This window comes from Poromitra crassiceps (assembly GCF_964638095.1).
Source record: "Poromitra crassiceps genome assembly, chromosome: 2".
NCBI lineage: Eukaryota > Metazoa > Chordata > Actinopteri > Beryciformes > Melamphaidae > Poromitra > Poromitra crassiceps.
The window spans coordinates 109331927-109357254 of record NC_139624.1 but is presented as its reverse complement, the minus strand read 5'-3'; the positions used below and the strand labels follow the sequence as shown (position 1 = coordinate 109357254).

Sequence of the window (25328 nt, the reverse complement as noted above, 5' to 3'; positions counted from 1 at the left end):
TCCTTTCATGGGGCCCGAAATCCCTGGCTACGGCCCTGGTCACTCCTCCCCTGTATGTCTTTTTGAAAGCGGAGTACAGCGCCATACAGCGGTGACCAGTGGGACGACCAAACAGGTCGGCCCCCAGGTCGGGCACGCAAATTGTCTGGACGAGTGGAGATGACAGGCCGCCGTGGCGCATGTGCACACTCACACCGGCCAAAAAGATCCCCACCTGTGTAGGGGGAGGTAGGCTACTTCCTTAAAATCAATACAAACCACATCACTTAAGGCCCAATTATACTCTATGTTAAAGACGGAGACGGAGACGGACAGAGCCTTCTGTCCGTACTCTGCGTTCATTTTGTGCATTTTCTGTCCGTCATCTGAAAGCTTACGGATACGCATGAAACGGAGCAAAACCCCCCACACACTCATACATTTGACTCTCTACTGCCCACGGGTGGATGTATTGCTTAACATGATACCAACGTGAAAGACGCATTTCCATGTGGGCAGTGACGATTACACCGTTTGAAACGGACACATTTATTTTCGGATTAAAATGGAGTATAAATGAGCCTTTAGGCTACTTAATAGAAATAAGTACATTTCCATAGCAGTGGTTTCTTAAAAAGTTGCATAAAAAAAGTACATTCTCATAATAGTGAGATTAGGCAAATATCACGTTCCACAAGAAATAATTCTGAAATTCTGGGACAATATTTGAATTACAATAACGAATAGCCTACACAGTGGAGAGACATAAGATTGAGACATGGGCACGGGCACCACTAACAGATAAGCACAACACAGCAATCAGTGCCATGGCATCGGCAAGAGCACTATTAGTCTAATGATGGCTGTGCAGATCTCTGGTTTCTCACAAGGATCACATGATATTTCATAAAAACAAGTTTCGAGTCCAGTAGGAAAGCCCCTCTGTGAAAGCTTTCAAATCAGAACGCCATTTCATTGGCTAACTGCAAAAATATTGGAATAGTTTTTCTATTCGAAGAAGAAGAAGAAGAAGAAGAAGAAGAAGAAGAAGAAGAAGAAGAAGAAGAAGAAGAAGAAGAAGAAGAAGAAGAAGAAGAAGAAGAAGAAGAAGAAGAAGAAGAAGAAGAAGAAGAAGAAGAAGAAGAAGAAATCGGAATCTGATTGGTCAAGCCGCGTTCCTCTCCATCAGTATTCCGACTAGAAACAGGCGTCGCAGTCGCACACACCGTCAGTCAAAGCGTGTAAAGGTCTATGATAATCTTTGAGACAGTACGATATCATAAGGCTACCAGGCTGTACCTATTTAATATAGCTCAGTGGGCTGTACCAGGCTAATGTACCTCTGTTTCTAGTGCGTGCTGTTTTCGAAAGGTAAGAGCTAGCATAGCGTTATTAATTCTGGCGAGGATGTGCTAGCCAGCCCGCTAGTACCATGATCCATCCGTAGCAGCCTCTGCTGTTAGCTAACGTTAGCCACTGGAACGTTACAGACATCTATATTGAACCAGGGTGCCTGTCTTCTTCGTTTCTTATGTTGCCTAGCTGGAGTTTTCACACAGTCATCTGCCCTGCTGTGTGTTTCTTGTTTGTCAAATAGTGTCGATCAGCCATTGTAGCTGATGGAGCTCACGTTAATATGCGCAGGTTCGCCGAACAATGGCCCAGAGACTGGTGTTTGTTTATATGTTATTGTTAAACTATTATCACTAGAACGTTATAAAACATGACATGGCTCTATGTTAATGTACACATTTTGGCATTTGCTAAGCGTACACCTTTGGTTTGAAAGCCGTAAGTTATGTCATCATTGTGTGAGATAGTTAACTGTTGTAGTTATGTTTATTCAAAACTAATATAATGAAGAATTCTGCAAATGTATTTGGCGAACCAAATAAAATCTCCTGCTACCCCACCTGTGGGTCCCGACCCAGTCTTTGGGAAACAGTGAGGCTTTAGTCAAATTCTTACCCCGTTAGCTTCTCGCTCATACTGAGCATTAGCGCCCGGCGAACGTCAACGCATTTCCCATCAAACAATCGTGCCACTCACGTCTAGGTATAAAAAACAACCCTTACCTGAGCCAAACACGTGAAGTGAAGACGCTATCCGATGCCCAACATCCTCTTCTTTTAAATACATGTATGTGCCTCTTCCAAACTGTTGCATAAAATCCACTTTTCTGTCTTTGAAAAACCGAAAATCATTCATCTGGAGCAACCCGGAACAACGACTCACTGTTTACTCACTAATGCCCCCCACACTTCCGGAATGGTATTTCACCTACATTTTCGGTTTTTCAAAGACAGAAAAGTGGATTTTATGCAACAATTTGGAAGAGGCACCTATATGTATTTAAAAGAAGAGGATGTTGGCCATCAGATAGCGTCTTCACTTCACGTTTTTGGCTCAGGTAAGGGTTGGTTTTTATACCTAGATGTGAGAGCGGCACAATTGTTTGATGGGAAATGCGTTGACGTTCGCCGGGTGCTAATGCTCAGTATGAGGGGTAAGTCAAATTCCAGGTTAATGTATGTTTCTGTAGTGTGAAATGCAAGAGTATATCAATACTAAATTTCTCTGTTGTGTCATATCTGCAGCCATGTCTTTCCATCAGGGTCGTGGGGGCTCCAGAGGGGGAATGCCTCCCGGCCAGCATGGGTCTCCTCAAAACTACCGACCCACCAACCTGCGGCCGCCCCCTCCCCAGCCCCCCGTGCCCCCGTACCACTATGAGCCTCAGAATCAGACCCCTCCGGGCTCCTGCTACCATGGAAACAGTGGATACATGCCTCCTCCGCACGCCGACTTTATGCCTTACCCTCCTCCGGCGCCTTCCCAGACTCCCAATGCTCTGAACCAGTGCCCTGTGCGCCCGCCTTTCCCCAAGCCTCCCGTCCGCCAGGGCTTTCCTGAAGCTCCGCCCAACTTTCCTCCTCCCCCGCTCCCCGGACCCTCAGGTGGCAGCCCCGCGGCAGGGTCGCAGGCATCTGCTCAGAATGCTTACCACCACTACATGATGCCCCCTCCACCGCTACCACACCCGCCCATGCCTCCGTCCATGACCCCCCCGTCTATGAGCTACCACCCCCCTTACTCCATGAACTACCCCCACCCGCCTTTCCCCCCTCCCACCTTCAGCCCAGGCTACACCCAGAGCGCCGCCTCGTTCAAGCCTGAGCACGGCTTCAGGCACGGGGGGCAGTACAAGTATGAGAAGCCCTCGGACAACAGGCGGTCCCCGGAGAGAGGGCATCGCCACGATGAGCACAGGCAGAAGGGCTACGGCTATGGCGGCCACGGCGACAGCAGGCACAAAATGGAGTTCTCCGGAGAGAGGAAGGACCGCGGCCGCAGTCCAGACAGGCGTGGCAAGCCGGAGGCAGGTCGGTACCGGTCTGAGTACGACAGAGGTCGGACGCCACCCAGACACAGGAGCAGGGACCGCAGCAGGTACGAGGAGAGAAGAGTGTGCATGCATGTTCTGAAAGACGGTGACAGTCTGGATTGATATGGATTTGTGTGAATGTAGATTAATGTCAGAACTGTGTGTGTTCACAGGGAGAGGCATCGTCACAGAGAAAGTCGGAGATCTCAGTCTCCTGACAGGCACAGGAAGAGGCCTCGAAGGTACTTTTATTCCCATCTAGTGTCTTATAATCTCTTGAGACAGAATTTCGACTTGCATCGAAAATCTGTCAGCAGGCTCTGTCAAAAGGGGCACGTATGCTGCGCTTTACCCAATCAAAATGAAGTGGACGTGACCGGTGTGTAGTCAAAATTGACCATTTTCAGCGTATAGCAAGTTGCTACTTGCTACTAGCAACGAGCTAGAGTTGTTATTGTTGTTTCATAGCGACGGGCGGATTTGAGAGCAACACTCAAGGAGCGGAAAAGAAATCCATTAATGGGCAGAGCCGGTCGGTCGGTTGGAGCCAATGGCAGAGTTTGCCGGGAGCGGAAAGGGATTTTCTTCCTCTGCCCACCGTGCCTCTTGAGTTCTTGTTGCACCACATTGAAACGGGGCTGGCCCCAGAGGTTAGAGAAAAAAAATATTTTTTTGTTTAACCGATGGGTTTCCAGATTGATTGAGTGTCTTATTATCACTGCCAAACACAAATCCTCAGACCACTTTATTATTTACTGCACAGGCCCTCGCCCTCCCAACTAGCCTAGTCTAACCTAGACCAGCCCTAGTAGGGCTGCCTGCAACTAACGGTTATTTTCATTGTTGATTAATCTGTCAATCATTTTCTCAATCAATCAATTGTTTGGTCTATAAAATGTCTAAAAATGGTGAAAAATGACATCAGTGTTTTCCAAAGCCGATGATGATGTCCTCAAATGTCTTGTTTTGTCCACAACCTAAAGATGTTCAGTTAGCTGTCATAGAGGAGTAGAGAAACCAGAAAATATTCACATTTAAGAAGATAGTCAGATAATTTAGACTTTTCCCCCCGTGAAAACGTACTCAAGCGATTAATTGATTATCAAAATAGTTGGCAACAACTAACCGATTAATAATTGCAGCTCTACTCCAGACAAATTAATTGTAGTTGCAGCATAGTTGTCCGGCGTATATCATATTGTGAAAATCCAAATAGGAGTCATTTTTCAACTGCAACATCTACTATAACTGAATGTGGACTGTGTCCAGGAGCAGTCGTGTAGCAGAACCCCCCCCAAAAAACGATTTTCTTCGCTAATCATTTAGTCATTTGGTCTATAAAATGTCACAAAATGGTGAACGTTTCTCCATCACTTTTTCCCTAAAGAACAAGATGACATCCTAATGTCTTCTTTTTCCTGAAGATAATCAGTTTACTGTCATAGAAGACTAAAGAAAGCAGAAAATATTCACGTTTAAGGAGTGGGAGAATTTTAGTATATTTTTCTTCAGAAATTGTAAAGGAGAGTCCCGCACACTGTCCAAACTGTCAATAAAATGTAATATGTGATGTTTCGGTGAAATGGGACGTTTCGGCCTCTGACCTTTATCAAACAAAATGCAACATTTTGTTTGATAAAGGTCAGAGGCCGAAACGTCCCATTAAATTTTATTGCAAGTTTGGACAGTGTTCAAGACTCTCCTTTAACATTTCTGAACGCTTTATTATTGTCCTACATACCTGACCCGGAAAGGAGATGTGTGGAGTTTTCCTTCTTGTATACTTTTCTTAAAATTGGTCCTTAACACATTGACTGCCAGCCGTTTTTTTTTTGCTGTAGGTAGCTTTTGCCAAGCCGTTTTTTTGAGGATTCTGCCTCATTTTACAAGAGCCGAGGATTCTTTTCTGCTTGGAGTTTGTCAACACAAAGTTCACAAAAGTACTAATAGAATGTGTGCTTTCTCTGTCTAAAAGAGTTAGTTTGTAGAGTTAGTAGTTATGTAGATATTAGCCGTTGAGTACAGCATGGTTTTAGCGTCTGAGAGTGAAAGCTGAGATAATCGCAGTTTTGTGAAATTCAATCAAACAGGCAGAACAGTCACTTTAACCATTTATTTTTGGCATCAGTGAGAGATCAGACATCCAAACAATATAGTTCCGAACGCCCTCTCCTTCAACTCCTCCCTCCGTGGGCGTGTCTAGTGGCTTTCAGCCTGCGTTTGTCACAAGCGAGTGCTCTGCTGCTAGGAGTTTGAGCAGCCTCCCTCCCTGGCAGCGAGTTTGAGCAGCCTCCCTCCCTGGCAGCGAGTGTGGATAGGTCTCACTCGTCTCTTGGGTTTGAGAGCCCCGATGAAGCCCCGTGCGACTCTAGGCTTTATGCTGCTCACCCAGTCCATTTCTGGAACCCCCCACCGCAGCAGCGCGAAAGCGTCCCCGCCTACAGTATGAGAATGAGGCTCGTTCGTTTCTGACTGTAAAATCGCCAAGCCATTTCCTTGAGAATGGAGGAAGCAGCCGCGGGAGGCGGCTGCTTTTGGTTGACTTTATCTCTGTCAGGAGAGGACCGTCGCCACCTAGCTGGTCGGTAAAATAGATTATACACATTCAATACTTCCAATATCTCCATAGGAGACGCGGGGGGCATTGATCCACGTAGCACCGTCAAAAAAAAAAAATCGATACGAAAATACGTCAGTGGCAGTCAACGTGTTAAATGATTAATCAATTATAAAAAAATATTTCACAATACATTTGCCCAGCTGTTAAAGGTGCTGTAAGTGATGTTTTTGTGTTAAAATGGGTATAAAACAGCTCTATATTCTGTTAGGAATCACTATTATAGAGTATGATCACTTCATGTCTGTTATTTGTGCCTTGCAGTCGGTCGACGAGCCGAGAGCGGAAACGCGGACGCTGGGAAGAGGAGAGGGAGCGGAGGTCAGAGGGCTCGGGGACGAGCAGGGAGCGCAGCTACACCTCGCTCAGGAGCAGAGAGCCGGAGGAGCCGCTCACCGACAGAGACAGAGACCGAGAGCGGGAGAGAGAGAGGGAGAGAGAGAGGGAGAAGGAGAGAGAGAAGGAGAAAGGAGATGATGAGAAAGAGAAGGAGGAGCTGCTGAAACCAGCCTGGATCCGCTGTACCCACGCTGAGAACTACTACTCCAATGACCCCATGGACCAAGTGGTACTGTTTTTTTTTCTTTTGTTTTTTTTTACTATTTAAATGCTAAATTCAGTTGCTAGTTTGTCTGTTTATGTACTGCTTAAAGAGTATGGTGCATGTTGCATTTTTAATGAATTTACATTTTGGGCAGATGATTAGTATGGAAATACACCCGGCCCCCAGGCCAGAAATATGGATTGGTTCAAATTTCAAGAATTTGATTCGATTCCGATTCGATTAATTTCAATATCGATTTGGTTAGTGATACTAAAACATGTTTTTTGAGCTGTAACCTGAATTACATGATTGTCCAGTTATGTAACACAGGGGTTCCCAACCTTTTTTGCGTGACCGGTTGTCAATTTTAATGGTTTTAGTTACACATATATTTACTCACCAGGTGGTGACAAATGGTAAATAACAGCCATTTCATCTGTCAATAAAGACACTTTCACAATTATGCACAGTGATTTGATTTCAGCCTATATAATTTCTAAAAGTAGATATTAATGATCAAACATTTCCATTTATGTAGCCTACAGTATTTGTTTTTTTCAACTACAAACATAAATAAACGTCAACTTGAAACTATGTTTCAACTACCACACAGCCTATAATATTATAGCCTATGTTTATTATTTTTTTCATTTTTTTATTTATTTTTTTAACTCATTGAGTGCCAGCCACTTTTGGAGAACGGACGCAGTGCCAGAGTTTCAGAGCGTTTTCAGTGATTTCTCGAGGCCCACAGAATATTGTGTGATATTACTATGTAAACACCGAACACGCACAAAGAACGATGAGACTCTCTTCTATCATCTGCAAAAAAAAGTTTATTGATACCATTTTCCGTTCTTTAGTTATGAGCCAGAGAAGATAGGCTGTTTTGAGCAAAAAGACAGGTTTCAAATTATAAGCTGAGATATTCAGCCTTTTGTGAAATGAAGCATTTCAAGCACATTCACTGACTCTAGCTAATATTTTCTGATGTAGTGACGTGGTGTAGTTGTGTGGTGCCTGCGTGCCCCACCCCCCTCTCCCCCCCTCAGCTGCAAACTCCTCCCCACACTAACACACAGCCTACACGCACCCAGTCTATTTTCGGAGCGCTTCGTTTTTGTGCGCCGGGCGGCTCCCAGCGCGACGCGGAAATGCCAAACCGGACTGCAGGGACAGGGAAAGGTTTGGCCCTTCGGCGTCGGGTGCTGCCTTTCTGGCGGCTAATCGTGTGGAGAAACTATATGCAGACAGACAGACAGAGGCAGAGGAGCTCAGTTGTGGGCGCGGATTGACTGCGGTTCGCAGACAACGTCAGCTGCAGACAGAGCAATCTATATGGCTCTGGCTGCAGCATGCATCGGTTTCTCTTTGATCACGGCTTTTTCCTCCTGTTTTCCGGACCTTTCTGTAATCTGGAGAGCACTGTCGCCACCTAATGAGTCCGTAAAATAGGTTATACACCTTCAATAGCTCCCATATTTGTACAGGAGATGCCTGAGGCTTTGATCCACGTCCCACCGTCAAAAAACGCAATTGACGAACATACTCGTCCATGGCACTCAATGAGTTAATAAAAAAAAATCGCTCTCTGGACATATGAATTGATATCAAAGGATTAAAATAAAAATCGATTAAAAATCGGAGAATCGTTTTTTTTAACCCAGCCCTAGGACTAATGATTGGCCAATCAGTGTCAATAAACAACCCAACGGGCGGGACCAGCCTTTGTCAAGTGCGGTTGTCAAGACTGCCCTGAGGAGTAAACAACAATGGCCGCGGCTGTTGCCTGCTGTCGAGGCTGTTTTAAATTGATTACAAGTAGCAATTATTTAGAAATCCGAACAACACTCTGCTTGGAGGCATTTTTTCAAAAGGGAGATTTTTTGTACATTCGCACATCCGTACATTCGTACATTCGTTGGACTTGGTCTCTAGTGATTGGTTGGAATTCCACTGGGGGGATCCCATCATAGAAATAACTCAAACAGAGTGCAGTCTCAGACTAGAAGATGGAAATGAGTGTACGAGTTAACAATTCAGTGGCTGGGCGATATGGTTAAAAAAGTAAACATACAGTAGAGTACCTCTACAGTACACAGCATGCAGACAAACCAGTTTGCAGTGTAAAAAAACACCATTGCACTAAAATAATATCTGCTATTCTTCTATTTAACATTTCAAGTTTGATAAATACTTGAAATGTTTTCGCCACGTCTTTTGTTTTTGAGCTGAATGGAAACTGTGTTTACTCCAGGGAGACTCTACAGTTGTGGGGACCAGTAAACTGCGCGGCCTGTACGAGCGCTTCGAGGAAGAGCTGGTGAAGAGACAGGAGCGAGCCAAGGAGGCTAGACCCAAATGGGAACCGCCCAAGACCAAACTAGATGAGGATCCAGGTTGGTAGTAATGCAAAAATATTTATCTATAAACAGCATGTATCACAGTTTTAGTCTCCACAAGTGCTAATTATAGATCACTGGCATAGTTGCAATATTTAATTTAATTTAGAATGTAGTTGAAAGTGTTGAGGATGTTGATATAAGATGATGTCATTGGTTACATGTTTGATGCCTGCAGCAGCCAGTGAGTGAAACCTACCTGCTCACTTGTAAGTCGTTCTGGATCAGAACATCAGCTAAATCACCAAAATGCAAATGTTGAATACATTTGTTGGCAATGTATTGTCATTGCTATGCTAAAAGCCCTGCCAGCTCCATCAGTAGTGTTAAGCCGAGGCACAGATTAAGTTCAGTGTTCGACTGTTTGCCATATTATCTGGCTGCCAACTTTCTCGTCTCTTTCAGCACAGCACTAATATCAATCTTGCTCAGGGTGATCTCATTTGATAAATATGCTGCTGAGGGCGCTGGCTTCACAATCATGTACTTGCGTTAAAGGCGAATATGAATTTAAGGCATTGTTTATCTCACCATCAATGGTTATTCAACTGGATGGCGTGCGCACCTGTCACCATTGGAAACCCTGCTCCTTCATTCTCATAGATATATTTAAGTCTACAGTTGTCAGCTAACAAAATAGAATTTGCAATCTACTACAACAGAGGTTCCCAAATGATGGATCAAAACACATTTTCAAAGTACCACTTCCCACTGCAGAGACATTTGTTAATGCAACTGATTTAATGACCATGCAATAGCATGAGAAAGGCTAAACAACAACGTAAGGCTACTGTTTCAAAATCAAACTAGAATATCTAAATTTCCTACTGAAAATTTAATTGTGCTTGCTGTCCTCTCCATGCACCGCCTGCCTTGCAAGGTCCCTGCCCATGCAGCTAGAGGGACTAAATACTTAAGGGCGGGCCTATGTGAGTAGAAGCGGGAGGATCCAGCAGCGGAATTTCAATTGTAGATGCTACAGTTCAAAAGTTATGGACCAAAGTGTGAAGAGGGCTGTTATAGCGCCACCATCAGGTCAATAGGAGTATTTTCTTTAGATCAGAGCAATGAGTAAACATGGGGCGAGCCAAGGAAACCTGTGAAAAATTTATTTTGATTGTAGAAGCTACGGTTCTAAAGTTATGGACCAAAACGTAAAGATGGCTGTTATAGCGCCACCGTTAGGTCAATCGGTGTAATTTTTTAGGCCAGAGTAGAAGAGTACTCTATGAACATATAGGGCTCTATTTTCCCACAGGCCTTAGGCGCAGAAACTGGCCTTAAATGCAAAAAAACGCACCTTGCGCCTGCCTCGGGAAGATAGCAACATGGTTTTAGCCCACGAAATGCGCTGTAGGCCAAACAGGCGTGGCGCAGTGCCAGAATAGGCCAGAATGGGCGTTTCGGCCTTAAATACTGGCCTAACGATATCTTCCCCCTGGCGTTAATTTAGCGCTTTGCGCTTTTGAAAACCAGGCCTTATTCAGTGCGCCGCGGATATTCCAAGCACAGCTTCTGCTCTGCTGATCTCAGTTTGTCCTCCTCTCGTTATACCGTACATAGTATAACAACATGACAGTTTTTTATAACATGACAGTTTTGAGCCCGTGACATTCAGAAGCTGTTGCATCATCCTACCTGTGCAGTGGGGAAGAAGAAAAGGCGAGAGAAAACGAGATCATTCTGCCCAAACAAATGTTCACTGCCTGGCTTTCACAAATGTGAAATCTCCCAGCATGCATTGGGCTAATCCATTTCGATAATAAATAGCAACCAAATGAGCCGAAATAGATAGAAAGGTAGATCTAAATAATGTGTAATGTTAACACAACCTGCAATTGTAGAACATTTCAATATTGGACCAAATAAAACATCGAAATCAAAACACAACCCTATGTGAAACATATGTCATCTTGGGCCTATATATATCCCTTGCAGATTTAACGTGATTTAGATAAGTGACAGCGTAACGCGGTTCTACTGTCATGTCCTACTGTGATGTCTGCTCCAATAAATTGGCCCTACTTCACATTTAGTTTTACAATAAAAACACATTTCTGCAATGACTTTACATAATGTAGGCTATATTTATGTGCATCATCCTACCTGCAGCAGGGGAGAGAAAACGATATCATTCTGGACAAACTTTCACCAATCTAATCTCATCATTTTTTCTAGCCAATGCGTTTAGAACATTCTTTTCACTTTGATCTTGCTATAGTGTAGCGTATTTACTTGCTTGCAGTATTTAAACTGCAGTTAGATTGGTTTGAGAAGCATAATAATATGGAATAATAGCCTATATATGGAGACAGACAGACGGGATGAAGGGAAGGGAGTGAGCAGAGCGGTTGGCTTGTCTGGTTTTACTGGATTGCTCCGTGGAATTGGAGCTTTAAAGGCAAGCTTGTGACTCGTTTACTGAACTTCCCCAATGAGCAGACTGTGCATAATTTTATGCTTAAAAGGCGTTGTTGTAATGCTTAAGGCTGCGTGTAGCGCCGACACCAAGATATCGAGTGGGCTGGTCCATGCCCACTGATCTGCGCTGCGCTGGGCGCTCAGCGCAGTTCATAGGCTGATGCAACGATAGGGGCCATAGACCCAATTTGGGAACAGTTGCTCTCATGGCTTGTGAGCTACAGGTACTTCATGTTGCTACAGCGCCCCCTATAGGCAAAATGACACATTCTTTTTTGTATATTTCGTATATTTTTTCAGAGTACATCCGTCCACACCTGTACCAAGTTTGGTTAGCATCGGATGTGTTCCGGAGTTATGGCGATTTTTGTGAAATAGGCTCCACCCACAGAAATGTGGAAGTCGATTATATCTCAACAGTGCGTTTTTTTTCAAAAAACGCGAAATCAGCGTTGTGCAGGACAGTCCACACATGATGTGTGCTTTGGTTTGGTGAAGATTGGACAACATTTTAAGGAGGAATCGCAAAAAACTGTTTTGGACAAAATTCAAAATGGCGGAAAATCTAGTCAGACGGAAATGGGCCTGGCCTATATGAGTAGATGCTAGGGGTCTTACGATATTTCGTCGCACGATATATCGCGATATCGAAACGTCACGATATGCGTATCGTCAGAAAAAAATTATATCGTAAAAAAAATAATAATAATTTTTTTGCTCCTGAATAATAATAGAACAAATTTAGCAGAATCAACACGCATGAGTGAGGGGGTAGACTACTACTGGCATGGCAAAACGGCTCAAGGGGTACATAAGATTACATAAGTTTAGGGACCATTGAGCATGAGTTATTTAAGAAATAGATTGTATAGGCTACTTTATTTTTCTTTCACCATGCAACAAACATTTAGTTTGTGACAGTGTGACACATTCTATTGCAAGAGAAGCATTATCTTCCATGTTGTTTTCTAGTTATTATAATAACAATTTCCAAAAACAGCATTTGTTTTGTATTTTGTGTATTTCAAATGAAAGACTATTTTTCCAGTATTTTCCCAGGGCTCCCTTGAAAAGAGGTTTCGATTTCAATGGGACTCACATGGTTAAATAAATGATAAATAAATACATAAAAATTATTTACTTTTGTTAAAAAAATATTGTTAAAATATCGTATCGTTATCGTGAACCCAATATCGTGTATCGTATCGTATCGTGAAATTAGTGTATCGTGACACCCCTAGTAGATGCGGAACGAAGTTTGATTGTGGAATCTACGGTTCAAAAGTTATGGACCAAAACGTAAAGAACGCTGTTATAGCGCCACTATCTGGTCAATTGGTGTCATTCTTTCGTGGATAGTAAAAGGCCCCTGTGTGAACCTCCCTACCAAGTTTCGTAGCTGTACCTCATATGGTTTCTGAGATACAGCTAATTTAATGCAAATTTTTTCGAAGCCTCATTCAAGTGAATGGGAAGAAAACATGCGCTTAATCGCGAATAGCGACCAAACCGCTTGACGAAACAGTTAGCAAAGTCATAGCACCCCTGTCGTCAATGAGCCGCACGTTTTGAGTTCTGGCATGTCTATGTGGTGTGACAACTGTGGGAGTTATTACGTGCCAAAAAACTGGCAGATATATAATAATAATAAGTATGGGGGACTTCATAGATTGTGCCTTGCTTTCAGCAAGTGTCAATTGTCAATACAAGAAGTAAGGCTGGACATAATTACAATGAATCAGCACTTCCTCCCGCCCTTCAAAATAAAATAACAATTTATTTCTCCCCAGACTGCTTCCTGTGCCTTCAGTGAAAATTGTAAAGATCAAATCCAGAAAGAAAAGAAAGTGTGTGTGTGTGTGTGTGTGTGTGTGTGTTAGGGCTGCTCGATAAATCGATTTTGAATCGTAATCAAATTAATTAGTTAGGACGATGTTAAAAAAATGAAAATCGTAAAATCGATTTATACTTTAACTAGGGTAATTACATTACGGCAGGATGGCTCTCCCTCGGCTCGCGGCTCTCTCTCGTCCCTTCTCCCCGCTGTAAAGTCTCTCTGGAGGCTGTGACTACTGCTGGCTACTAAAGACGGCAGCAATGAACTTATTTATATTTCAACGCCTCCAAAAAGCACAGAGTGTGAGCATTGAGCAGCGTGTTGCACTGCGGGTTGTGCAAGATGACAATTACCACAACACACACACACACACACGCACACACACACGAACACAGACGTTATCACGGGACGCTGAAATAAACAACACATGAGGCCACCGAGTAGCCTCTGCTTCTTGGATGTAATCGCAAAAAAAGATGTTTTGGACAGCATTCAAAATGGCGGAAAATCTAGTCAGACGGAAATGGGCGTGGCCTATACGAGTATGATGCGGAACGACCCAAGGAATTCAGGGAAAAAAGAAGTTTGATTGTGGAACCTACGGTTCAAAAGTTATGGACCAAAACGTAAAGAAGGCTGCTATAGCGCCACTATCTGGTCAATTGGTGTAATTCTTTCGTGGATAGTAAAAGGCCCCTGTGTGAACTTCCCTACCAAGTTTTGTAGCTGTACCTCATATGGTTTCTGAGATACAGCTAATTTAATGCAAGATTTTTCGAAACCCCATTCAAGTGAATGGGGAAAAAACTTGTCCCAAACCGCTTGACGAAACCCTTAGCAAAGTCTTAGCACCCCTGTCGACAATGACCTGCACGTTTTGAGTTCTGGCATGTCTATGTGGTGTGAAAACTGTGGGAGTTATTACGCGCCAAAAAACTGGCAGATATAATAATAAGTATGGGGGACTTTATAGATTGTGCCTTGCTTTCAGCAAGCACAATAATAAGTATGGTGGATTTTATAGATTGTTCCTTGCTTTCAGCAAGCACAATAATACAAATATTTATTAACAGCACTCGCAAAAATTACTCAATCAGCAGGGTGGCCTAGGCACGTAGAAACAGCTGCTCGCATCTCTCTTTCTCTCTCTGCTTGCTCAAATCAACGCAAATCCGACTGCATCAAGCTAATGTTGGTGTTAAGATACAGTATGTCCCTATGACTCTACATGACTAAGAACAGGCACATTTTATTTCTAAAATATTTAAATGATTAACAACACATTTTGACATCAATGTGATGTCTACATGTAATATGTAATGTCTGTAATAAAATGAAATGAAATTACAATTTCTTTAGACTTGCGGCAGTTGGAGTGCCGTTGTTAGGCCTTTCAGCAAGGCTCTTGTGTACGAGTCAAAAGTTTAGACACACCTGATTTTCATTCTCTTAAAGCCATTTTGATCTAAAGTCTTCTGCTTAAATGCTTGAAATGTGTTTCTTTCTTAGTCAAATATAAATATGCATTTCTTTCCAAAGCCTTTGCCTTTCCATCAAGGCAAAGGGCGACTACTTTAAATAATCTCAAATATAATCTAGTTTTGACTTGTTTAACAATTTTTGGTTACTGCATAATTCCATCTGTGTTATGTCATAGTTGTGATGTCTTTACTGTTATTCTAAAATGTGGAAAATGGTAAAAATAAAGAAAAATGTGTGTGTCTAAACTTTTGACTGGTAGTATATCGTAAGTAATCAATGAGTCAATACACTAATATTAATAATACAGTGTGTAACCATAATATGCACGTTAAAGGGACAGCTCACCCTAAAATCAAAAATACATATATTTCCTCTCGCCTGTAGTGCTATTTATCCATCTATATCGTTTTGTGTTAGTTGCCTAAGTTTTGGAGATATCGGCCGTAGAGTTTCTGCCTTCTCTCCAATACAATGGAACTGGATGGCACTCGGCTTGTAGTGCTCGAAGCACCAACAAAATACATTTGAAAAACTCAACAGCATTGTCTCTTTCCAGAAGTCATGACCCGGTTACTCAAGATAATGCACAGACTTTGTTGTGAGCAGTTTCATGTAGGAACTATTTTCTTTTTAGTCTCATGTAGAAACCAGTGTTGTGCAAGCTCTCACTTCACAAGAGCTAGTTCAAAGTTCAGCTCATGCAGATTAAAATGAACTAGTTCACGTTCATAGCTCATATTTTGAACTTTGAGCTATAGCTCACAGTCCCAAAAAATGAGCAGCTCAGTTCATTTCAAGCTCACTTCGTGTTTCCCCAGAGAAAATGCACAGCATTGAAAATGTAACACACAATAGCTTTTAACATGCAATAGCTTTTTAAACACATCTTTATTTAAAATTCAGGAGCTTTTAGCCCAAGCTTCGACAAGAGCAGACATATTTTATCTTGCTCTAAGTAAAAAAAATATACAATTAAAAATACAATACAGTAGCCTATATAGCTATTCACCCCCCCCCCCCCCCCCCCCCAGTCCAGTTATTCACAGACAGCTGTTCTAAATTATATATCCTAAAGAGAGCTCCAGGAACGAGTCTGGAAATCATCGATGCTAACAGCCCTGGTTCTTCACAGTTTTCGCCTATGGGAGTTTTGAATGGGTTTTTGGCGCGATGCTTCTAATAATCTCTCTGGGCAACGCTGGCTTAATCAAACGCGAACCAGTGTTTAGTAACATCATCTTCACACATGAAGACCACTTTTATGAGTTTTGAAGCTTTTATGTGCCGTTAAAAGGGTGGCTAGCTAGCAAATGGCTAAATGAGACTACAATGTCGACGTGGATATTATACGTCATCACGAGTGAGCGCGGAAATTCTTTCTCTCGCAATCAATGCGTGGACGCCTATGCGACACTGTGTGTAGTTCTGGATTAGCTTAGCACAAGCTTTTTACCTCTAGGGCTCGCAGTTACGCTTCAAAACTCATGAAAGTGGTCCTCATGTGTGAAGATTATCCCGCTGAACCTTGGTTCGCGTTTGATTAAACTTGCGTTGCCCACAGACATTATTTGAAGCATCGCGCCAAAAACCCATTCAAAAATCCCATAGAGAGAAACAGTGAAGAACCAGGAACTTCGGGACTTCCGCATTCAGCCTACAAAAATACGTCATCCCTGGAGCTCTCTATAGATCAGACCTGGGCAACTGGCGGCCCGCGGGCCGCATGCGGGCCCGTGTTGGAATTGCAAAAAAAAAAAAAATTACAGTGCACCTGAACGCAACATGCAAGATACCCGCTGAATAAGTGTCCAAATGTTCATGTCATTCTGGCCAATACTCCACTTCTGTTATAACATTTCAGTCTGGAATAGGGAATATCTTTCAATAATCTTTATGACTAAAAGGCTCAAATTAATCTCATGTGTAAGAAATGACTGTTCTACATTGATACTAAAAATGTAAATAATCAACTTTTTGGGGGATTTATTTAGCTTCAAGAGTGCATTCGTGTGACCCTCAACACAGGCTTTGAGAATCCCGGGCCACTTACTGATACTTATGCTTAAATTAACCCACTCATATTCTGGTTTATTTAAAGAAAAACATTTTGGCTAGTGGAAATTCTAATTGGCTGGTAACTTTAAAATCTAGCAGCCATATTGGCAGGTGGTCAAAAAAGTTAATTTCAAGCCCTGCAGGGAGAGTAAGTGGTGACATAGGAGTGAGTGAGAAAAGGATCAAATATTGGTGTTTAAGACTGAATAATGAGATCACAACTGTTAATTTAAAATTAGTTATTCATCTAAACATGACTTCAAATGCCCCACATTTTTTTGCGCCGGCGCCGTTTGGCCCCCAGCCCTCAGCAAAATCTGGCCCTCTGGTAGCGAGGACATTTTTTTGTGGTCCTCTATCATCAAAGTTCCTGGGTTACGGCATGACAATATTTGTTCGGCCCGCGGCAACAATCTGGGTTTCTCATGTGGCCCCCCATAAAAAATAACTGCCCACCCCTGCTATAGATCTATATGCCTAATTCTTGTATTGTATCTTATATTGATTTGGTACTTATGGTAGGCTATATCTTATATTGTATGCTGTAATTAATTATATTATTATTCTATAGGCTATTATACATCTATAATATAGATCGTTTTAGTATAATCATCACTTTAAGCGGATTCCACTGTATAACATGCAACTGTTGGGAATGGGATCAAGTGAATCGGTTGGGTGCTCAGTGGTCGGGAGGGTGTAGTAGCCTACTGCACTGTTTACATTTTGAGTTTTGGCTCTGGCATGTGAATAAGGGCTCTTGGAAACTACGCAATATTTGGGAATACCATGGGACCCAAATCTTGGATACCAACATTGCGTCGGAGGTGGGTACAGTTTTATTGTCATTTTAGCCGACTAAGCCGAGCCTGCAGTGGAATGAGGGGTTGCAAGTCGAGACTCAGAATGAAGACTGAAGGCTGAGTCTCGCGTGGAGGCTGCTGTACAATTCAACCGATTGCCTCACCAGTGTTTCCCACAGGATTTTGAGTATTTGTGGTGGGGGACCGCAGACCCCCTAGGGGGGTGCGGGGGCATGCCCCCCCCGCAAGATTTTTTTAAACATTTTAAAGTAAAATGCATGAATTTGGTGTACTTTGAGAAAGCTTAAGAGCAAAATTAAAAGGCTAGATCTATGAAGAACATGTCATTACTGTGCTGTGGGTTTACAATGACAAACTAAATTTCTCCCTATAGGTCAGGGATACTCAACTTGCTTTGCCACTTTCGTGAAATGATAGAAGGCGAGGGGCCAGTTAATAAACAAACAATATACATTTTTCTGTAGCGGATTGTAGGTTTTTGGGGTGTCAGCCGGAGTTTAGGCTGACAGTGTTCTGCACACCGGATAGTTAGTTAGGTTAAGTTAGTTAGGTTAAGTACATACATAAGTGCCTGGGTAGTGAGCAGATGGCGGTATTTGACAATTTAGCAGCTAAATCATAGATTATTGAAAGATATTCCATATTCCAGACTGAAATGCTATAACAGAAGTGTTGGCCAGAATGACATGAACATTTATTGGACACTTATTCAGCGGATATCTTGCATGTTGCGTTCAGGTGCATTGTTTTTTTTTGGTCAACATCTTATTGTGGCGGTCAAAATATTATTGTGGCGGCCCGCCACAAATTCCTTTATGTATGGGAAACACTGCTCACTCACTCTATACTCCAGAATGAAACACCCTCCTCTTTTATGTATAAGACGCAGAGAATCAGGTGATTGATTGAGAGAGGGCGCTAGGCTAGTTAGAACTAGCTATGTGCAGCCTGAATTTGTAGGGGGGGAGGGAAGAGAGCAGCAGCAGCCTGGCGAAAAGAAACCCGGTTTTATTCCTATGTAAATTACCACACGCATGTACCGTACACAATGGGCAATTATCGAGGTAAGAGAGCGAGACAAAGAACGATAATAGGGCCGTTCACCCCCCAGGTGTGAGCGTAGCTCACTGTATGCTCATGGATTTGCAAAAAGGTGCGCTCAGCTCACCGCTCATGAAAATAATGAGCTTGCTCAGTGAGCGGCGCACTTAGTTAGGGGTTTAGGCATTCATGCACTTAGGCATTCATGCACAACACTGGTAGGAACTAGCTTGCAGCTAGCGCGTGTAGTTCGGTCAAAAGAAAATAGTTCCTCCATGAAACTGCTCATAACAAGGTCTGTGGATTATCTTGAGTGATGGGGTCATAATTTCTGGAAAGAGACATTGCTGTTATTTATCATGAATTTATGTTCCTTTAACCTTTCTTGAACGCTCTAATGATGGAAGTGGTCTGTGCTGTTGGTGGAATGCCAGGCGACAGCAGTAGCGAGTCGGACTGCGAGTCTGACGGCGAGGGAAGCTCGTGCTCCAGCAGCTCCGACTCCGATGTGTTCGACGTCATCGCGGAGATCAAGCGGAAGAAAGCCCACCCAGACCGCCTGCACGAGGAGCTGTGGTACAACGACCCAGGACAGGTCGGTCACCCTTATCAAGTTAAACTTCATTCATTTATACAGCCCTTTATCACAACCATTTCTCAAATGACAGTACGGAGATTGGCCCTATTAGAATTAATGGGGCAGTTCTGATTTTTGGAACCCTAGCCCAATTTGCTACTTACCAATGATTATGTTGATTGGTAGATTCCTTTCTCAGCACAAACCAAGCTGTCCCTTATACTAGTTCCAGATAGTTAGCCACAAACCAATACAAGGTCAATGGGGTCACGCTCCTGTCTGTGCAAGCTGACTGAGGCTCACTGAAAATCCCTCCACAGTCAATTTCAGTGAGCCCCATTGGTAAGTAGCAAATAGGTCTGGGGTTCCAAAAATCAGAACTATCCCTTTAACTGATCAACAATCAATCGTAGGACAGAATGATGAAACACTAACACACAGGTGCATCATAATGTTGCATTAGTGAATCCATTCGTACTTTGTGTTGAAAGACGACATTTTATATCCTATATTCAAATCTTAGTTTGTAGGGATCAATGTTGACTTTTGTAAATTGGCGTATTTTTTTTAAACAGACTTAAAAAAAATTGAGATACGACATTCTCTTTGTTTACATAATTGAACTACACTGAAAGTACAAAATATGTGAGACATTTTGGAGTTGCAGCCCCTTTTGCACAATCCACATGATCTCAGATGTCTCAAATCTGAATTATCCTTCTCTAGCTCATCTGCTTCTTTTTATTTACATCTCCTCCTTTGTGATTGGTGGTGTAGATTTAATAAGGGTAATATTTTTTATCTGGATTCACCTCAGTGTAAGTATGCAGTGCCCAAGCAGAGTAAGAGCTGTGGCATAGACCGGCCACTAGAGGGCTTCTATTGTCATGTCATGTATAAAAACCCTCCATGCTCTCTTGCTCCGGTAGCTGCTTTCAGCAGCAATTGTTATTATCAAAGCCACTTTGCTCAAATGGTAGCCTGAATGCATATAGTGACTGAATGCTCAATGTATGTAGACACATTGCAAATAGTCTGTCTGCAACTCTGCATGTGCTCCACTGTCCCATTGAACTGAATGTACAGTACATTTAAGTACAGGTATGCTGTATATAACATTATGTATATTGACGGTTCCCTGCACGAATTTCTCCAAGACAAATTCCTCCTACATTCACAAGTCCAAAACGGAGGAAAACATCAATATAAAACCTATTATTTTGCGATGTTCCTCGCATTTCTGGGTCCTTTTTGTTGTTACTGTAGGTGATTAATTTTTCTTATTCCTGCAAATAAATGGACAAAAAATAGACAATGTGATGTCACACTGAGATGTCACACATTTCCAGCGCAGCCACAGTGCAGTTTGATAGTGGAGAATACATGGTAAATGTCAAGGTTTTTGTATCAGCTTGTCAGAATCAAAAGAGCAACGACATTTTGCAACAACATTGAACAATCACAGATGAGGCAGAGAGACCAATCTGTCCACGGACAGTACCCTCAATAGACCAGAATTCAATGCAGCTATAAGGCATGTGTTCTGAGTAAGATGCAACCACCATACACGTGTAACCCACAGCTGAATGATGACACACTCCGGCGATATATCTGCCCATATGATCACCTTTGACTGAAAGCAACAAGTTCAGGCCTCTTCTCTGGGGGTTGCTGAAAGTCATTCTGGGAAATGTGATGTAGGAAATCACTAACTAAAGCAGGCGAGGCAGGTTGAGGGACAGTCGGTACACCAAAAAAGTAAATTGCAACACTTCATCACAGAAAAGCTCACAGAATCCATTGAGATTCACAAACACATGATATCTAACGATGTAAGAGTATTCAAGAATTGATTTTTGTTTTGAAATGTTTGGGAATTGCATAAACAAATATTGGACAAATGTGGAAGAACTGTTCATTCCGGATTAGGGTTGGCACGATGGACGATGGCATTGACCATCATGATGGGCCGACCCCCCATCGACCTCTGAGCCTTCTACATCGGATCATCGTTATTAATTATCTGTTTGAATTAAAATTGTGCCGTTTTAATAGCGGGGGACGCGCTGGCGGCATTAAACAAGCGCACCCAGTTCAGTTCAGGGAAGCCTCCCCTCCTCCTCCCCCTCCTCCGCTCCACTGCTTCTCTGAACTGGGTGCGCTTGTTTAATGTCGCCGGGGTGTCCCCCGCGCGTGAGAAGTCGGCTGTGTTGTGAAAACTTTTTAAGACAAAGAAGAAACTTCACGTTCTTTCCTGTTTTCAACCCAAAGTGAGTACAAGTCTTCAACTGTGAATTGAACTCGCCTGTTTCCAAAGTGAAAGTTGGAGTCACTCCATAGATACAGCAACTGCGTTTCTCTTGCCATTTCTCCTAAACTCTCATTACATTAGGTTGGGTTCAAAAGCCCACGCAAATCTAACGTTATATCAGCCAGTAATTCAGTCAGTTTTCTGCCAGCTAGTTAAATTCAACACACACGTTGTTGGTGAGGATCTGTAACGTTAACGTTATTTGTTTTGCGCCGTTCAAATTGCTGGTAGTGACAGTGGCACAGATGTGTGCCACACATCCTCCCACTTCAGTCGCCTGGCTCTGTGCTGTAGCACAGAGCAGAGGCTAATAGCCTATTCAAGCCCGCTGGTATCATGTAGAGCTCAGGCTCACCTGTCCTGTTGGTAACGTGAACGCATTGCAGCGGCTAGCCAAATGGCATTACAGCAACGCAGCGACCTAATAAATAATTAATTATTCCCCCAACCCCCACCCGTCAATGACGATGCCATCGTCCAAAACGATGTTTCACTGTATGGTGTGGGTATTTTGATGACATCGCACAACCCTAGTCCGGATATGCACCTCTCTACATCTCTACACATTTATGTAGTTCTAGGCTGTTTATCTTTTCATGTTGTATGATATACTACAGTATGTTTTTGTGAAGAGAGTATAGAGTTTGATCACCTAGTTCAGTGACTTTCAACCTTACCAATCATTTAGTTCACATTAGGGCCACAGACCTCTATTTCATTTCATTTATCTCACATATTTGATGAGATTTGGTCTCGTACCCAAATAGTATGTTTTCAATGCTAGATATGATTTTGTCCAGAATCCCATGACTGGTGTTCACTTATAAATGAAATAATTGTGAAGTTTAACAATTTGTCAATTTGCTGGGGACCCCCTTGGAACCCTGTCAAACACCCCTGGTGGGCCCCGCACCCCACATTGAGAACCACTTCACCTAGTTGACATTTGTATTGTGTAGCCACTATCAGCATACATCCTAAACTGACCAAAATTTGCAAATCCAGTCAAGAAATAGTTTGGGAAGAGTTTTTTTTTATGTTAAATGTTTAGGAACTGTGTATTGAACTTGGCAAGTAAAGGCAATTGTGTCTGATTTATGTATTTGCCGTTTGTCCAGATGAATGACGGTCCCTTGTGTTTGTCCATATGAATGACGGTCCCTTGTGTTTGTCCAGATGAATGACGGTCCCTTGTGTAAGTGCAGTGCCAAGGCCAGACGCACGGGGATCCGCCACAGCATCTACCCGGGGGAGGAGGTATGAATAAATCAGCCTTTCATAACCTTGAAGTCCTGCCACATTATTCCACTCAGCCTATATGTATTCTGTATACGCTCCATGGCGCCACCTGGCTTCATAATGGCCATATTCCATTGTGTTAAAGAGGCAATAAGCAAGATTTTTAGTGTCCCACAGTGCGGTACATCTGCAGGGGTTTGATAGGGCTGTTGATCAATACCAATGACTCAACAATTACTTTGCCAACTGCTGATTCTGCCTTTCAGAACTCTTTCCTGCCCCTACTCTGTTTTGTAACAATAACAACAAACACAAACAAATGACAAAGCATTATTGTGATTACAATAATTTGCATTGTCATATGCACTGCTCACTAGATGTTTTTGTTGGATCTCTGCTCTAATTAGCTAGCTTACTCTTCTATTATAAACTTTGAATTTATTGCTTTTGTTCATTGCCGGCCACCATAAGGGCTTGTGGAAACTTGTGTAGGGCACTTGTATAGGATACTTGTGTAGGACATTTATGTATCAGTATTGTAATTCCTGTTTTTTGCCCTTAGTGCCCAGTTAAAAAAATATTAAGGTCTAGATCAGGGGGTTTCAAAGTCTGAGACTATGGGCCTCCCCTCAGACAAAGCTTGGAAAGACATCCCGCCTACACGCATTTGACAATTACTGTAATTGAGCCAAGATAGCCTGATATTGCTGTTTGGCACATTTTAGACTACCGGTACATCAAATACATAGGTCTGTCTGAAGGCATTTATTTATTTCTGACTTTTGGAACGTGGAAAAAAATGGCAAAATTCCCCAAAACTACTGAATCTCTGAACCATCTCTAACCAAATCCCACATGTAGACTATTCTATAGCGTTACTTTTAGGTTCTATGTGATCTCCTTTTGATAACTAATATAATGTTTTTTCACTTATTCACTGAGCCTCCCCTGAAACTGTTTGGAGCCCCCTCACTTTAAAAACCTCAGGTCTAGATTATTACTTAATACCCCTCCAACCTCCCTTTTTTTAAAGATTCTTTTGGGGCATTTTGCCTTTATTTGATAGGCCAGTAGGCAGACATGAAAGGTGGGGAGAGAGAGAGAGAGAGAGAGAGGGGATGACATGCGGCAATCCGACCACCACGGGTCGGATTTGAACCTGGGTCGGCCGCGTGAAGGACTTAAGGCCTAAACAGACTCGTCCGTCCGCCTCGAATTGCAGCCGTCTCACCGTCTGCTGGCGCCAGTGAGCCCTACATGCTAGGACGCCACTACGCCCTCCCTCCCTCCTCCTGTGGAAGCTCCGTGGGAAAATGGCGGCGATTGTGTGCCAGGCAGTCTGAATAAAATTTAATGTAACGTTCCCAATTCTATGTATTAAATTCTAAAAAACGACCCTCAACATTTGGGAAGGCTAAGCCACACAACTAGTTTGTTATAATCTAACATCATACTTCGAAGCCGACTTTACGACGATGAGGACGGTAGGGACTCGATCACATCAGGTCTCCGCTGACTACCTCGGAGATCTCTGTTACAGGCCCAAGACAACGGCCAATCACAACTCTCCTGCAGCTGACGTCACGCACGTATCGTCGCCGCTGAGTCACATTTTCGAGCAGCCCCCGTCAGCCGACGGCGCCCCCTCCCCGTATGACGGCACTCCACCCGCCGTCATACGGGGAGGGCGGGGCGAGGCTCTGACAGACGAGTCTGTTTAGGCCTTTAGCCTTAGTGGTATGCACTCTACCAGGTGAGCCACCGGGACGCCCACAGATTACTTAATAGCCCTTTAACTGGGGCATGCCATTAACAAATGCTTTGTAAACGGGGTGGAAATGAACACCAGTCACATTTTGGCGGTGGCAGCTTTCTACTCTACACTTACCCAGGCACCCAGGTATGAGGCTATTTGCAGGTCTTATTCTACTCTACACTTACCCAGGCACCCAGGTATGAGGCTATTTGCAGGTCTTATTCTACTCTACACTTACCCAGGCACCCAGGTATGAGGCTATTTGCAGGTCTTATTCTACTCTACACTTACCCAGGCACCCAGGTATGAGGCTATTTGCAGGTCTTATTCTACTCGACACTTACCCAGGTATGAGTCTATTTGCAGGTCTTATTCTACTCTACACTTACCCAGGCACCCAGGTATGAGGCTATTTGCAGGTCTTATTCTACTCTACACTTACCCAGGCACCCAGGTATGAGGCTATTTGCAGGTCTTATTCTACTCTACACTTACCCAGACACCCAGGTATGAGGCTATTTGCAGGTCTTATTCTATTCTACACTTACCCAGGCACCCAGGTATGAGGCTATTTGCAGGTCTTATTCTACTCTACACTTACCCAGGCACCCAGGTATGAGGCTATTTGCAGGTCTTATTCTACTCTACACTTACCCAGGCACCCAGGTATGAGGCTATTTGCAGGTCTTATTCTACTCTACACTTACCCAGGCACCCAGGTATGAGGCTATTTGCAGGTCTTATTCTACTCTACACTTACCCAGGCACCCAGGTGTGAGGCTATTTGCAGGTCTTATTCTACTCTACACTTACCCAGACACCCAGGTATGAGGCTATTTGCAGGTCTTATTCTATTCT

The 25328-nt window shown here is 43.1% G+C and overlaps 1 protein-coding gene across 2 annotated transcripts in view; it reads left to right on the top strand.

Moving 5' to 3' along the window:
* The first annotated feature begins 1216 nt into the window (after positions 1–1216).
* Positions 1217–25328, top strand: part of drosha (drosha ribonuclease III) — a 215037-nt gene continuing 190925 nt past the window's right edge. Inside the window, exons 1-7 of one of the 2 annotated variants that reach the window (XM_083652258.1) lie at positions 1217–1350; positions 2577–3429; positions 3538–3606; positions 6246–6549; positions 8783–8924; positions 19022–19182; positions 22652–22732. In XM_083652258.1, the coding sequence (XP_083508384.1) occupies positions 2579–3429; positions 3538–3606; positions 6246–6549; positions 8783–8924; positions 19022–19182; positions 22652–22732 (1608 nt within the window). In that variant the 5' untranslated portion in view covers positions 1217–1350; positions 2577–2578. Of the gene's footprint in view, positions 1351–2576; positions 3430–3537; positions 3607–6245; positions 6550–8782; positions 8925–18994; positions 19183–22651; positions 22733–25328 lie in introns of both variants that reach the window. The other variant, XM_083652257.1, reaches the window with a different exon arrangement.